Raw genomic sequence first — 13,169 nt, 5'->3', positions numbered from 1 at the left:
GGTCCCGAGGGGGCTGTTGGGACAGAGATGAAGAGGAGTATGCTAGAAATGTTGTGGGAGGAAGAAATAATAATAATATTTGTTGAGTCCTTACTACGTTCCAAGCACTGTACTAAGTGCTGGGGTAGAGACAGTACAATCGGTTTGGACAGAATCCCTGTCCCACAGCCTAAGCAGGAGGGAGTACAAGTACTGACTCCTCATTTTACAGATGTGGAAAAGGCGGCACAGATAATTAAAGTGACTTGCTTAAAGTCACACAGCAGGTAAATGGCAGAGTTGGGATTAGAACCCAGGTCCTCTGACTCTAGAGCCCATGCTCTATCCACTAGGCCATACTGTTTCTCCTGACTGGATTTGGGGACCCACTGAATGCAGGAGTTGAAAGGGAGGGAGGAGTCAAGTTTACCAGCTTGGGAGATGGGAAAGGGAGAGGATTTGAGATGGGTTTTTTTTCCCCAAAAAATCTACTTTATTTACATATATTTATATAGATCTTATGTTTGTCTGCATACTATTCCTTATTAAATAGGTTCCCCAGTTGTAAGAATTTTTATCATGACCTCCAGGCACCTACTACAGTACTAGGCACCCTAGAAGTACTCTAATACAGTGCGCTAAGCATTCTGTTGGTGCTCTTCAGATTTGCTGACTACCTCAAGTTGAGGTAAGCACTAATAGGGCGCTCAAGTCAGATTTGCTGCTCAATTCAAGGCTTCATCCTCAGAGTTTTCCATTAAAGACCTTTCTTCAGCACTAAAGTTACTCCAAAAGCTACAAAAGGTGAGAATAGCTCTGGAAACTGGTAAGTAAACATACAATTTTCCAAAACGTTCGCGGATTTTAACCACATACACTTCTTCTTTTGGTGAATGAGAATATTGTTGCTCCTGACAGATGGTTCCTCCAAGAATATTTTCAGCCTTGGCACTGTGAGCTCTTTGGAGAACAGTTTTGAGTTTTGTTACACTTCTCACTTTCCATTACCCTAGCAGTTAAGATTGTGAAGGCCTTTCTACACTCCTTTCATCTCACAGCATGAGGAAGGAAGGTGCCAGGAGAAAGGAAGAGAGTGAAAAGGAAGCAAAAAAAGAATGAGGGAAAGGTGTCAGAACTCAAGGAGAGATGAGATTTTGTGCAGATCCCTAACAAAAGAGCACCATATGTAATAGGCAAAATATGCCAGGAATTTCCTGTCAGCAGGGAGAAGGCGTTGAATAGTGACACAGATTTTATACTTCATGATCTGAAATCCATCTCCATTTTTCAGCAATGGGCAGACAAAAACTGAAATAGAACAGGCCATAACATAAATAATGAAATGAAAAGAAATTTTCTTTGATGAAAAATGCTTTTTCATATCTGTTAGTGCCTCATCATATAAGCCTATAACAGTGCTAAATATATAGCATAATACTTACCAGAGGATATGTTTTGATTTTTTCATCCTTCTCTTCAAATAAAGACTCCTGTGTAGAAGAGGTCACCAATGAGATATTTGACTGATCAACTGGGGGCTCCATTTTTTCTTCATTCAGAGCTACAGATTTTCTTTCTTCTTGTCTTGCTTCACAGAGAGATTTTCCTAAGTTAAGATTTTGTTGTACTCTTAAACTTTTGTTTTCAATGTTGCTTAAATCTTCTGATTCTTCTTCAGTGGGATCTATTGGAAAGAGCATGGAGATGGGAGTCAGGGAACCCAGGTTCTAATAATTCATTCATTCAAATACAAAGTACATTACAACAATAAACAGTGACAATCCCTGCCCACAATGAGCTCACAGTCTAGAAGGAGGAGAGACAGACATCAGTACAAATAAATAAAATTACAGATATATACATAAGTGCTGTGGGGCTTGGGGGTCGGGGAAAAGAGCAAAGAAGCAAGTTAAGGTGATGCAGAAGGGAATCGGGAGATGAGGAAAAGCAGGGCTTAGACTGGGAAGGCCTCTTGGAGGAGATGTGCCTTCATTAAGGCTTTAAAGGTGGGGAGAGTCATTGCCCTAGCTCAGCCACTCTTCTGCTCTGTGACCTTGGGCAACTCACTTAACTTCTCTGTGACCCCGGTTTCCTCATCTATAAAATGGGTATACGTCTTCGACTGTGAGCCCAACGTGGGACGGGGACTGTGCCGTATCTGATTACCTTATATCTACCTAAGTGCTTATCAGAGTCCTTGGCACAAAATTAGTGAGCACTGAATAAATTCAATAATAACAACAACAAAAATAAATTTACCATTCTGGTAAGGTTGCCCATTCATTTGGGATCTGTCTCCCAGTTCAGGAGAAAGTTTGTGTGTGCCGTTAAGAGTGTCACTATCCAATTTAGAAGATTCTTCTGTTGTTTCTTTTCCTACTGTAATGTCCTCGGATAGTTCAGTTATTTCTGTGTCTTCCTCTGTTCCTTCTTGTACAGTTTCACTGCTATCAACTGTAGACACCTTTTAAAAAAAGGAAATTATAATTTCAAAATATACACACCATGAAAAAAAGGATTACTATTCCCCCTATAGACTCTGAGCTCACTGTGGGCAGGACATGTGTCTACCAACACTGTAGTATTATACTCTCCTAAGCACTTAGTACACTGCTCTATTCTAAGCACTCAATGTGTAAGCTCTCAATAAATAAAACTGACTGATTCCCCACCCAATATTCAATTTTCTGCTAGCACAACTATTTTTCACTTGGTTGACATCCTCTTAGTTAACATTAAAATATTGTTTTAAAAATGCACCTTGGGATCTTTTTTATATTTAAGAATCAGCATGGGGATCTCAATCCTGTTCCCAGTTGAAGGGGATACCCCCATCACCAAAAATGCCACTTTAAATACCACGGATGATTCCCCTGGGTCAAAATGTCTGATCTGACATAAGAAAAAGTAGCTCATAATCACCAGAGGCGATAAGGACAGGATCACAGAAGCCCTGTCTTGACAATATTCTTCTGGTTTCATGATAAATATCCTTTCAGCTTTCTATAACGTAAATACTGAACCATTATACGATCAAGTATAATTAGAGAAGCAGCGTGACTCAGTGGAAAGAGCACGGGCTTTGGAGTCAGAGGTCATGGGTTCAAATCCCGGCTCCACCACTTGTCAGCTGTGTGACTTTGGGCAAGTCACTTAACTTCTCTGGGCCTCAGTTCCCTCATCTGGATAAATGGGGATTAAGATTGTGAGTCCCACGTGGGACAACCTGATGACCTTGTAGCCCCCCCAGCACTTAGAACAGTGCTTTGCACACAGTAAGCGCTTAACAAATACCATCATTATTATTATTATTATCAAGTTTTCACAATATTAAAAAAATATTTCAAAGCAACTGTATGTTGGTTCCGATTTTCAGGAATTTAGAAACAGGGGCTGTGGAGCGTAAGATTTGCTATACCCCATACTTACTAATGGACAAATTATTCAGCCAATCATATTTATTGAATAGTTACTGTGTGCAAAACACTGTACTAAGCACAATGGCACTCAATCCATTCACAGAACTCACCAATTCATTCTCCATACTGACTGCTGCCTGATCATCTTCCAGGGCCACATCTATAGGAGTTTCTATGATCTCTGGTTCGTCTTCTTGTGTTGTTTCTGGGGGTGCTTCTGTCTGCTCGGTGCTTTGATCGATTTCTGTATTCTCCTCCAGTGTTCCCTCTAAAGCATTGTCTTCATTATCTGCCATCCTCTTCTTTGGAAGTTTCCTGTAAAGATTATATATTACAATTGCCACCATGTCACACTGCGGTAAGCAATACGAATTTCCAACACACAAAGCTATGATTGAACAATACTGGACTTCATATACAATTCTGCTGTAAGATTGTGCTGAGGTGTATAACTTGAAGGGACTCAAATACACTAGAATTACAAGTAACAGTGAGAAGACTACATGCAATCTCAGGAAAACATGTTCCAAACTTCCTGGCCTAATGATCTCTGATTTAGGGGCTCTCTATCTAGCGGCTAATATTGAGCCAAATTACAGATTTTGTATACTTTTATTGTTCCTTTTTTTCCTATTTGGATGTGGAGGTTGATAAGACAGATTTAGCACTGTATTCTTAGCGGGTTCCGAAGATACAGGTGCTATTGATGTCTACTTGTTTTGTTGTCCGTCTCCCCCTTCTAGACTGTGAGCCCATTGTTGGGTAGGGATTGTCTATCTGTTGCTGAATTGTACTTTTAAAGAGCTTAGTACAGCAATCTGCACAAAGTAAGCGCTCAATAAATACAATTGAATGAATGAATGAATGGTATTTTATTTTTTACTGGTCACTAAATGGTCACTAAAACTCTAATATTCTTAATATTATAATAAAATATTATGTAGTATTCCCCTCTAGACTGTAAGCTCATTATGGGTAGGGAATGTGTTTGCCAATTCTGTTGTATTGTACTCTCCCAAGTGCTTAGTACAGTGCTGCACATCGTGAGCACTCATTATATACCACTGATTGATTCTTATGTATTTTGTCACTTTCACCTCATCCCTATCCTCCCAGTTCTCTTTCATCCAGATCAGCATTCAGTTGAGGGTGGGAGCAGAAGTGGGGCTGTTGGGGGGGATTCTTGGGTTCCTGTGTGGAGGTAAGGAGTGGGAGACATTAACTGATACAATAACAGTAATGATGGTATTTGTTAAGTGCTTGCTATGGGCCAAGCACTGTACTAAGTGTTGGGGTGGATACAACAGAAGCAGCAAGGCTTAGTGGATAGGGCAGGAGCCTGAGAGTCAGAAGGTCCTGAGTTCTAATTCCAGCTCCCAGTTGTCTGTTGTATGACCTTAGGCAAGTCACTTCACTTCTCTGTGCCTCCATTACCTCATCTGCAAAATGGGGATTGAGACTGGGAGCCCCAGTGGGGCTGTGTCCAACCCAATTATCTTGTATCTTCCCCAGTACTGTACAGTGCCTGGCACATAGTGAGTGCTTAATAAATACCACGATTATTATCACTACAAGCTCATCGAGCTGGACATGGTCCCTGTCCCAGGTGGGGCGCACACTCTCAATCCCCATTTTACAGATAAGGGAACCGAGGCCCAGTGTGGTGTAGTGGATTGAGTATGGTCCCGGGAGTAAGAAGGTCATGGGTTCAATTCCCAGCTCCGCCATTTGCCTCCAGTGGGACCTTGAGCAAATCGCTTTACTTCTCTATGCCTCAGTTCCCTCATCTGTAAAATGGGGATTGAGACTGTGAGCCCCGTGTGGGACAGGGACTGTGTCCAACCTGATTTGTTTGTTTCCACCCCAGAGGTTAGTACGGTGCCTGGCACGGAGTAAGTGCTTAACAAATACTATAATAATAATAATGATCACAATTATTACTATTTTTATTATTAAGTGAAGTGACTTGCCCAAGGTCACCCAGCAGATAAGTGGTGGAGCTGGGACTAGAACCCATGACCTAAATCCTAAAGTGAATGGAACTGAGTGAGGAAATGGGAATTTTGGCTCCTTGAAAATAGCCAAATGGAGGCTCAGAGGCTTGTCCCCAAGACCAGGATCAGGGGAGGCCGGTGAGCCTGACGGAATGGTATCGGGAGGGGTAAAGTACAGTGAAACAGGATAGAAAGAGCATCGGTTCTGTTGAAATGTGGTGTCAGAGAACGTTTTTGCGAACACCATGGACTGCCTGAAAAACCAAACAGATTTTGGAGCAAATTAAGCCAAAATGGTCTTGGGAAGGCCAAATGCCTCGACTTAGATTAGCATATTTGGACACATAATCAGGACTAATTCTCTGGAGAAGACATCATTATTATTATTATTATTATTAAGTGCCGTCGAGTCATTTCTGATTCATAGCGACTCCATGGATATACTTTCTCCAGAACGTCCTATCCTCTGCCGTAGTCCACAACCTTCCCACAACCTTTGGGAAGCAGCGTGGCTCAGTGGAAAGAGCACGGGCTTGGGAGTCAGAGGTCATGGGTTCTAATCCTGGCTCTGCCAAATGTCTGCTGTGTGACTTTGGGCAAGTCAATAACTTCTCTGAGCCTCAGTTACCTCATCTGTAAAATGGGGATTAAGACTGTGAGCCCCATGTGGGACAACTTGATCACCTTGTATCCCCCCCCAGCGCTTACAACAGCATTTTGCACATATTAAGTGCTTAACAAATGCCATCATTATTATCATTATTATTTCTACTGGTTCTTCTGTTATTGTTGTTATGGTTTCTATCCACCTAGCTGCTGATCTGCTTCTTCCATGTTTTCCCTGGACTTTTCCTAGCATTAGTGTCTTCTCCAGAGAATCAGACCTCCTGATTATGGATTAGACCTCCCCACTTCAATCCATACCTCCCCACTTCAATCCATACTTCATGCTGCTGCCCGGATTGTCTTTGTCCAGAAACGCTCTGGGCATCTTACTCCCCTCCTCAAAAATCTCCAGTGGCTACCAATCAATCTGCGCATCAGGCAGAAACTCCTCACCCTGGGCTTCAAGGCTCTCCATCCCCTCGCCCCCTCCTACCTCACCTCCCTTCTGTCCTTCTCCAGCCCACCCCGCACCCTCCGCTCCTCTGCTGCTAATCTCACCGTACCTCGTTCTCGCCTGTCCCGCCGTCGACCCCTGGCCCACGTCATCCCCCGGGCCTGGAATGCCCTCCCTCTGCCCAGCCGCCAAGCTAGCTCTCTTCCTCCCTTCAAGGCCCTGCTGAGAGCTCACCTCCTCCAGGAGGCCTTCCCAGACTGAGCCCCTTCCTTCCTCTCCCCCCTCGTCCCCCTCTCCATCCCCCCCATCTTACCTCCTTCCCTTCCCCACAGCACCTGTATATATGTATATGTTTGTACATATTTATTACTCTATATTTATTTATTTATTTATTTTACTTGTACATATCTATTCTATTTATTTTATTTTGTTAGTATGTTTGGTTTTGTCCTCTGTCTCCCCATTTTAGACTGTCAGCCCACTGTTGGGTAGGGACTGTCTCTGTATGTTGCCAATTTGTACTTCCCAAGCGCTTAGTACAGTGCTCTGCACATAGTAAGCGCTCAATAAATATGACTGATTGATTGATTGATCTCTCCTCATCTTTCCCACCTGTGGCCTCCTCCGCTGGGCCTCGAGGCCGCTGTTGCTGATGCTGCGGCCGCCGGCGGCTGCTCCGTGGATACGGCTTGTTGCCGGGTCTCGTTGCCAGGGCTACCGTTGCTACCGCGAGGAACGACGGGTCGTAAAGCAGGCGGGCCAGGCGGAGCCCCACGTGGGACCTGGGAGAGGACCGGAAGTGGCGTGAGTGCCGGAAGGGCGCCCCCTGCCGGCAGCTGCGAACGAATGCAGCGCCCGACGGCGCCGGGGGGGGGGGGGGGGAGAGAACCCCGGGCCTGCTGCAGTACTCCACTTGCGCTCTAGAGGGAGCACCTTGTCCAGATCGCGAGGTAATAATAATAATAATAATAATGGTGTCTGTTAAGCGCTTACTATGTGCCAAGCGGAGGGGTGTGTGTGTGTGTGTGTCAGGAGGAGGAAGAGAAGGAGAATTTGTTAACGAATACATACGCCCAGGTTAGGGTAGACAATCATTTTTACTGAGAGGGAGAGAAAGAATATGTGTTTATTAGAGAATATATATATACACACCCAAGTTGGGTGGACAATCACCTTTACTGACGTGTGTGTGTTTGCTAGCAAATATATATATGCCCAGGTTAGTCAATCACCTCTATTATTATTAATATTAATATTATTATTATCATTATTATTACCTTACGATATATATATATATATATATATATACACGCACACACACACATTCTCTGTGCTCAATAGAGGTGATTGACTACCTAACATGGGCATATATATATATGCTACTATATATAGTAGCAAATACATATATGTATATATGTGTGTATATATGTGTGTGTGTATATGTGTGTGTATATATATGTGTGTATATATGTGTGTGTGTATACACACACACACACATATATGCCCATGTTAGGTAGTCAATCACCTCTATTGAGCACAGAGAATGTGTGTGTGTGTGTGTGTGTGTGCGCGCGTGTGTATATATATATATCGTGAGGTAATAATAATGATAATAATAATAATGGTGTCTGTAAAGCGTTTACTATGTGCCAAGCGGAGGGGTGTGTGTGTGTGTATGTCAGGAGGAGGAAGAGAAGGAGAGTTTGTTAACGAATACATACGCCCAGGTTAGGGTAGACAATCATTTTTACTGAGGAGAGGGAGAGAAAGAATATGTGTTTATTAGAGAATATATACACCCAAATTAGGTGAACAATCACCTTTATTGACGTGTGTGTGTTTGCTAGCAAAGATATATGCCCAGGTTAGTCAATCACCTCTATGGAGCACACAGAGGGAGAGAGTGTGTGTGTTTGGTATCGAATATATACTTCCCAAGCGCTTAGTACAGTGCTCTGCACACTAAGTGCTCAATAAATACGATTGATTGATTGAATATATATGTATATATATACACACACACACACACACATATATATATATATATATACCCATGTTAGGTAGTCAATCACCTCTATTGAGCACAGAGAATGTGTGTGTGTGTATATATATATATATATATATATGTGCCCATGTTAGGTAGAAATCACCTTTATTGAGCAGTGGGGGGTGGGGGGGTGTTTTTAGCGAATATATATGCCCAGATTGAGAAGCAGCATTGCCAAGTGGCAAGAGCACGGGTTTGGGATGACGTGGGTTCTAATCCCAGCCCCACCACTTGTCTATTATGTGATGTTGGGCAAGTCACTTAAGTTCTCTGTGCCTCAGTTACCTCATCTGTAAAATGGGGATTAAGACCGTGAGCTCTATGTGGGACAACCTGCTTACTGAAGCAGCGTGGCTCCGTGGAAAGAGCCCGGGCTTTGGAGTCAGAGGTCATGAGTTCAAATCCCAGGTCTGCCAATTGTCAGCTGACTTTGGGCAAGTCACTTCTCTGTGCCTCAGTTACCTCAACTGTAAAATGGGGATTAATACTGTGAGCCCCCTGTGGGACAACCTGATCATCTTGTAACCTCCCCAGCGCTTACACTAGTGCTTTGCACACAGTGCTTAATAAATGCCATCATTATTATTACCCCAGTGCTTAGAACAGTGCTTGGCATGGAGTAAGTGCTTAACAATGACTTTGGGCAAGTCACTTAATTCTCTGTGCCTCAGTGACCTCATCTGTAAAATGGGGATTAAGACTGTGAGCCCCCCGTGGGACACCCTGATCACCTTGTAACCTCCCCAGCGCTTAGAACAGTGCTTTGCACATAGTAAGCACTTATGTTTGTACATATTTATTACTCTATTTATTTATTTATTTCACTTGTACATATCTATTCTATTTATTTTATTTTGTTAGTATGTTTGGTTTTGTTCTCTGTCTTCCCCTTTTAGACTGTGAGCCCACTGTTGGGTAGGGACTGTCTCTGTATGTTGCCAATTTGTACTTCCCAAGCGCTTAGTACAGTGCTCTGCACATAGTAAGCGCTCAATAAATACGATTGATGATGATGATGATAAATGCCATTATTATTATTATTATTTAGACGACAATCACCTTTATCAAGTAGTGAGTGTGTTGAGCAGAGTGTATGTGTTTACTAGCGAATATATATGCCTAGGTTAGGTAGACAATCATCTCTTTATTGACCACCTATTGTGAGCAGAGCTCTATTATCAGTACTTGGGAAAGTACAACAAAGAAATGAAAATACACTGTCACTTGCTCACAGGCTAGACAAGCAACTATTAAGGAGTTAATGGAGTAAGAATATAGATAAATGATAAAAACAAAAGTCAGCAGTTAACTAGATTTATCTATGGGTACTGATGGGGCAAGAATATGGGGGTTAGCATAAGGTGGCTACTGATAGCCCTTGGGAATACAAGACGACTCTTAGAAGATCCCCAACCCCCAAAACGCAAACAGAAAAGCCAAGACCGCTTTGCCCATTTCCCACCCTGTACATATGGCGTGGCTCAGTGGAAAGAGCCTGGGCTTTGGAGTCAGAGGTCATGGGTTCAAATCCCAGCTTGGCCAAGTCACTTCACTTCTCTGGGCCTCAGTTACCTCATCTGGAAAATGGGGATTAAGACTGTGAGCCCCCCGTGGGACAACCTGATCACCTTGGAATTTCCCCAGCGCTTAGAACAGTGCGTTGCACATAGTAAGCGCTTAATAAATGCCATTATTATTATATGGTCTAGTGGATAGAACAAGGGCCTGGAAGTCGGAAGGTCATGGGTTCTGATCTTGGCTCCGCCACTTGTCTGCTGCGTGAACTTGGGCAAGTCACTTCACTTCTCTGTGCCTCTGTTACCTCATCTGTAAAATGGGGATTGAGACTGGGAGTCTCAGGTGGAAAAGGGTCTGTGTCCAACCCGAATTGCTTGCATCCACCCCAGCGCCTAGTAGTGCCCAGCACATAAGCGCTTAGTACAGTGCTCTGCACACAGTAAGCGCTCAATAAATACGATTGATGATAGTAAGCACTTAACAAATACCATAATTATCATTTCAGTGTTTTACTTGCAAATAATGTTTTAGTGTAAAGTCTTTATCAATCATAGCCCTTAAACCGTTACTCATCAACTACCAAAAACAACAAAAAACAACTAGCACAATATCAAAAATTTAAAAACAACTGTATTTACCTTGTGGTGATGATTAGTGTCCAATTCAGGTTGACTCAGAACTCCCTCTCAGACATTAATATGACAGTGGGGAGAGGGAGGATGGTTGAGGGGAGCCCGTGGGCTCTAGCCCTCACTGAACAAGAGACAGTCAGTTAAACCTGGATGAATCTTTGACCGAAGCAGCTAAACAAGTACAGTGGCATAACTACCAGATACCACAAAGGTAAAGGCAATCTGGGAAAATTACCCAATTCGTGTTTTCAAATGAATCTATGTTATCTGAATGTACAGGGAGGAAAGGAGACTAAAAGTGAATTACTAGGGACTGTGACCATGGGGAGACAGCATGGCTCAGTGGGAAGAACAGTACCAAAACAACCTACTCACCACCGAACTCTCATCATCATCATCATCATCATCATCATCATCGTATTTATTGAGCGCTTACTACGTGCAGAGCCCTGTACTAAGCGCTTGGGAAGTACAAATTGGCAACATATAGAGACAGTCCCTACCCAACAGTGGGCTCACAGTCTAAAAACTCTCATCCATTTCCTTCCTCTGGCCTGGAACTCCCTCTCCTATCAGGACACTTCAGGTTCTAACCCCAGCTCTGCCACTGGCCTGCTGGAGTGTGTGACCTTGAGCAAGTCACTTAACCTTTTTGTGCCTATTTCCTCATCTGTAATATGGAGGTAAAATAGTAACTGTGCCCAGCACTGCATGAAGCGCTGGGGTAAAAACATCTGGTCCCACATGGGGCACACAGTATAAGTAGGAGGTACTGAAGCCCCATTTTACAGATGAAGGAATTGAGGCCCAGAGAAGTTAAGTGACTTGTCCAAGGTCACACAAAAGTCATGTGGTAGAGGCAGGATTAGAACGCAGGTCCTCTGATTCCCATGCCCATGCTCTTTTCACTAGACCACGCTGCTTCCTGCTTTTCTTACCCTCTAGTGTGTGAACCCCCACTTGGGATTGACACTGTGTCTGATCTGGTTACCTAACATCTACTCCATAGCTTTGCGCATGGTAACAATAGGATACAGTACTCTCTTGGTGCTCCTGTCTTTCTGGCCACCCATTCTCAGTCTCTTTTGCAGGCTCTTCCTCTGCCTCCCCCTCTAACTGTGGGAGTCCCCTGAGGCTGTTTTGGGTCCCTTTCCATCTACACCCACTCTTGGAGAACTCATTCGCTCCCACGGCTTTGACTACCATTATGTGGATGATTCCCAAATCTACCTCTCCAGCCCCAATTTCGTTCCTTCTTTGTAGCCTCACGTTTCCTCCTGCCTTCGGGACATCTGTAGTTGGATAGCCCGCTGACACCTCAAACATGTCCAAAACAGAACTCCTCATCTTTCCACCCAAACTCTTCCCTCCTCATTTTTCCCCTCACTATAGACACCACTATCCACCGTCTCACAAACCCACAACCTTAGCCTTATCCTTGAAACATCTCATTCCACCCACACATTCAATCTATCACCGCATACTGTCAGTTCTACCTTCACAAGGTCACTAAAATATGCCCTTTCCTCACCATCCAAACTGACTGATCCCTAGACCGTAAGCCCGGTGTGGGCAGGGATTATCTCTACTGCTGAATTGTACTTTCCAAGTGCTTAGTACAGTGCTCTGCACACAGTAAGCACTCAATAAATACAAACGAATGAATGAATGATTCAAGCACTTACCCTTTCCCACCTTGACTACTGCATCAACCTCCTCGCTGACCTCCCTGCCTCTCATCTCTCTCCTTGCCTGTCTATACTTCACTTTGCTACCTGGATCATTTTTATAAAATACTGTTCAGTCCACGTTGCCCCACTCTAAAACCTCTAACAGTTGCCCATCCACCTCTGCATCCAACAGAAAACCCTTACCGTCGGCTTTAAAGCACACAAAGCACACAATCAGCTCGCCTCCTATCTTAACCTCGCTGATCTCCTACATCCCAACCTTCACGCTTCTCCCCTCCAACACCAACCTACTCACGGTACCTCCATCTTGTCTATCCTGCCACCGACCCCTTACCCATCTCCTTCTTCTGGCCTGAAATTTCCTTCCTCTTCATATACAACAAACCACAACTCTCCCCACCTTCAAAGCCTTATTAAAATCACATCTTCCCCAAGCGGCCCTCCACAATTAAACCCTCAATTCCCCTACTCCCCCTCCCTTCTGTGATGACTCTGTATTTAGAATGTACCCTTAAATCACTTGATATTCACCCCACCCTCAGCCCCACAGCACATATGTACATATCAATTTATACAAATGTCTGTCTCCCCTTCTAGATGGTAAGCTCTAGGTGGGCAGGGAACATATCTATCAACTTTATTGTACTATATTCTTCCCACCATTTAGTACAGTGTTTCGCACAAAGTATTCAATAACTGATCGAATGATAGATATTTCTCAAGGGGAGATCAACAGGGAAAGAGACAGGTTAAAGTCAGCAACTCAAAGGCCAGCTCAAGGTAATCGATGATGGTACTTTTTGTAGAGATTCGTTACACAAGAGGGAAA

At 43.6% G+C, this 13,169-nt stretch overlaps 1 protein-coding gene across 1 annotated transcript in view; it reads right to left on the bottom strand.

The window, feature by feature from the left end:
• The window catches only part of CFAP251 (cilia and flagella associated protein 251), a 71,364-nt gene extending 64,110 nt beyond the window's left edge, over positions 1-7,254 (bottom strand). The window contains exons 1-4 of the mRNA XM_038763613.1: positions 7,065-7,254; positions 3,509-3,713; positions 2,239-2,443; positions 1,422-1,663 (exon numbers count right to left, since the gene is read on the bottom strand). Of these exons, the coding sequence (XP_038619541.1) occupies positions 1,422-1,663; positions 2,239-2,443; positions 3,509-3,694 (633 nt within the window). The 5' untranslated portion in view covers positions 3,695-3,713; positions 7,065-7,254. The remainder of the gene's footprint in view (positions 1-1,421; positions 1,664-2,238; positions 2,444-3,508; positions 3,714-7,064) is intronic.
• Between the last annotated feature and the right edge of the window lie 5,915 nt (positions 7,255-13,169).

The sequence above is a fragment of the Tachyglossus aculeatus genome, chromosome 21 (assembly GCF_015852505.1).
Source record: "Tachyglossus aculeatus isolate mTacAcu1 chromosome 21, mTacAcu1.pri, whole genome shotgun sequence".
Lineage (NCBI taxonomy): Eukaryota > Metazoa > Chordata > Mammalia > Monotremata > Tachyglossidae > Tachyglossus > Tachyglossus aculeatus.
The sequence above is the reverse complement of the archived record's forward strand: the minus strand, read 5'-3'. Positions and strand labels throughout refer to the sequence as shown.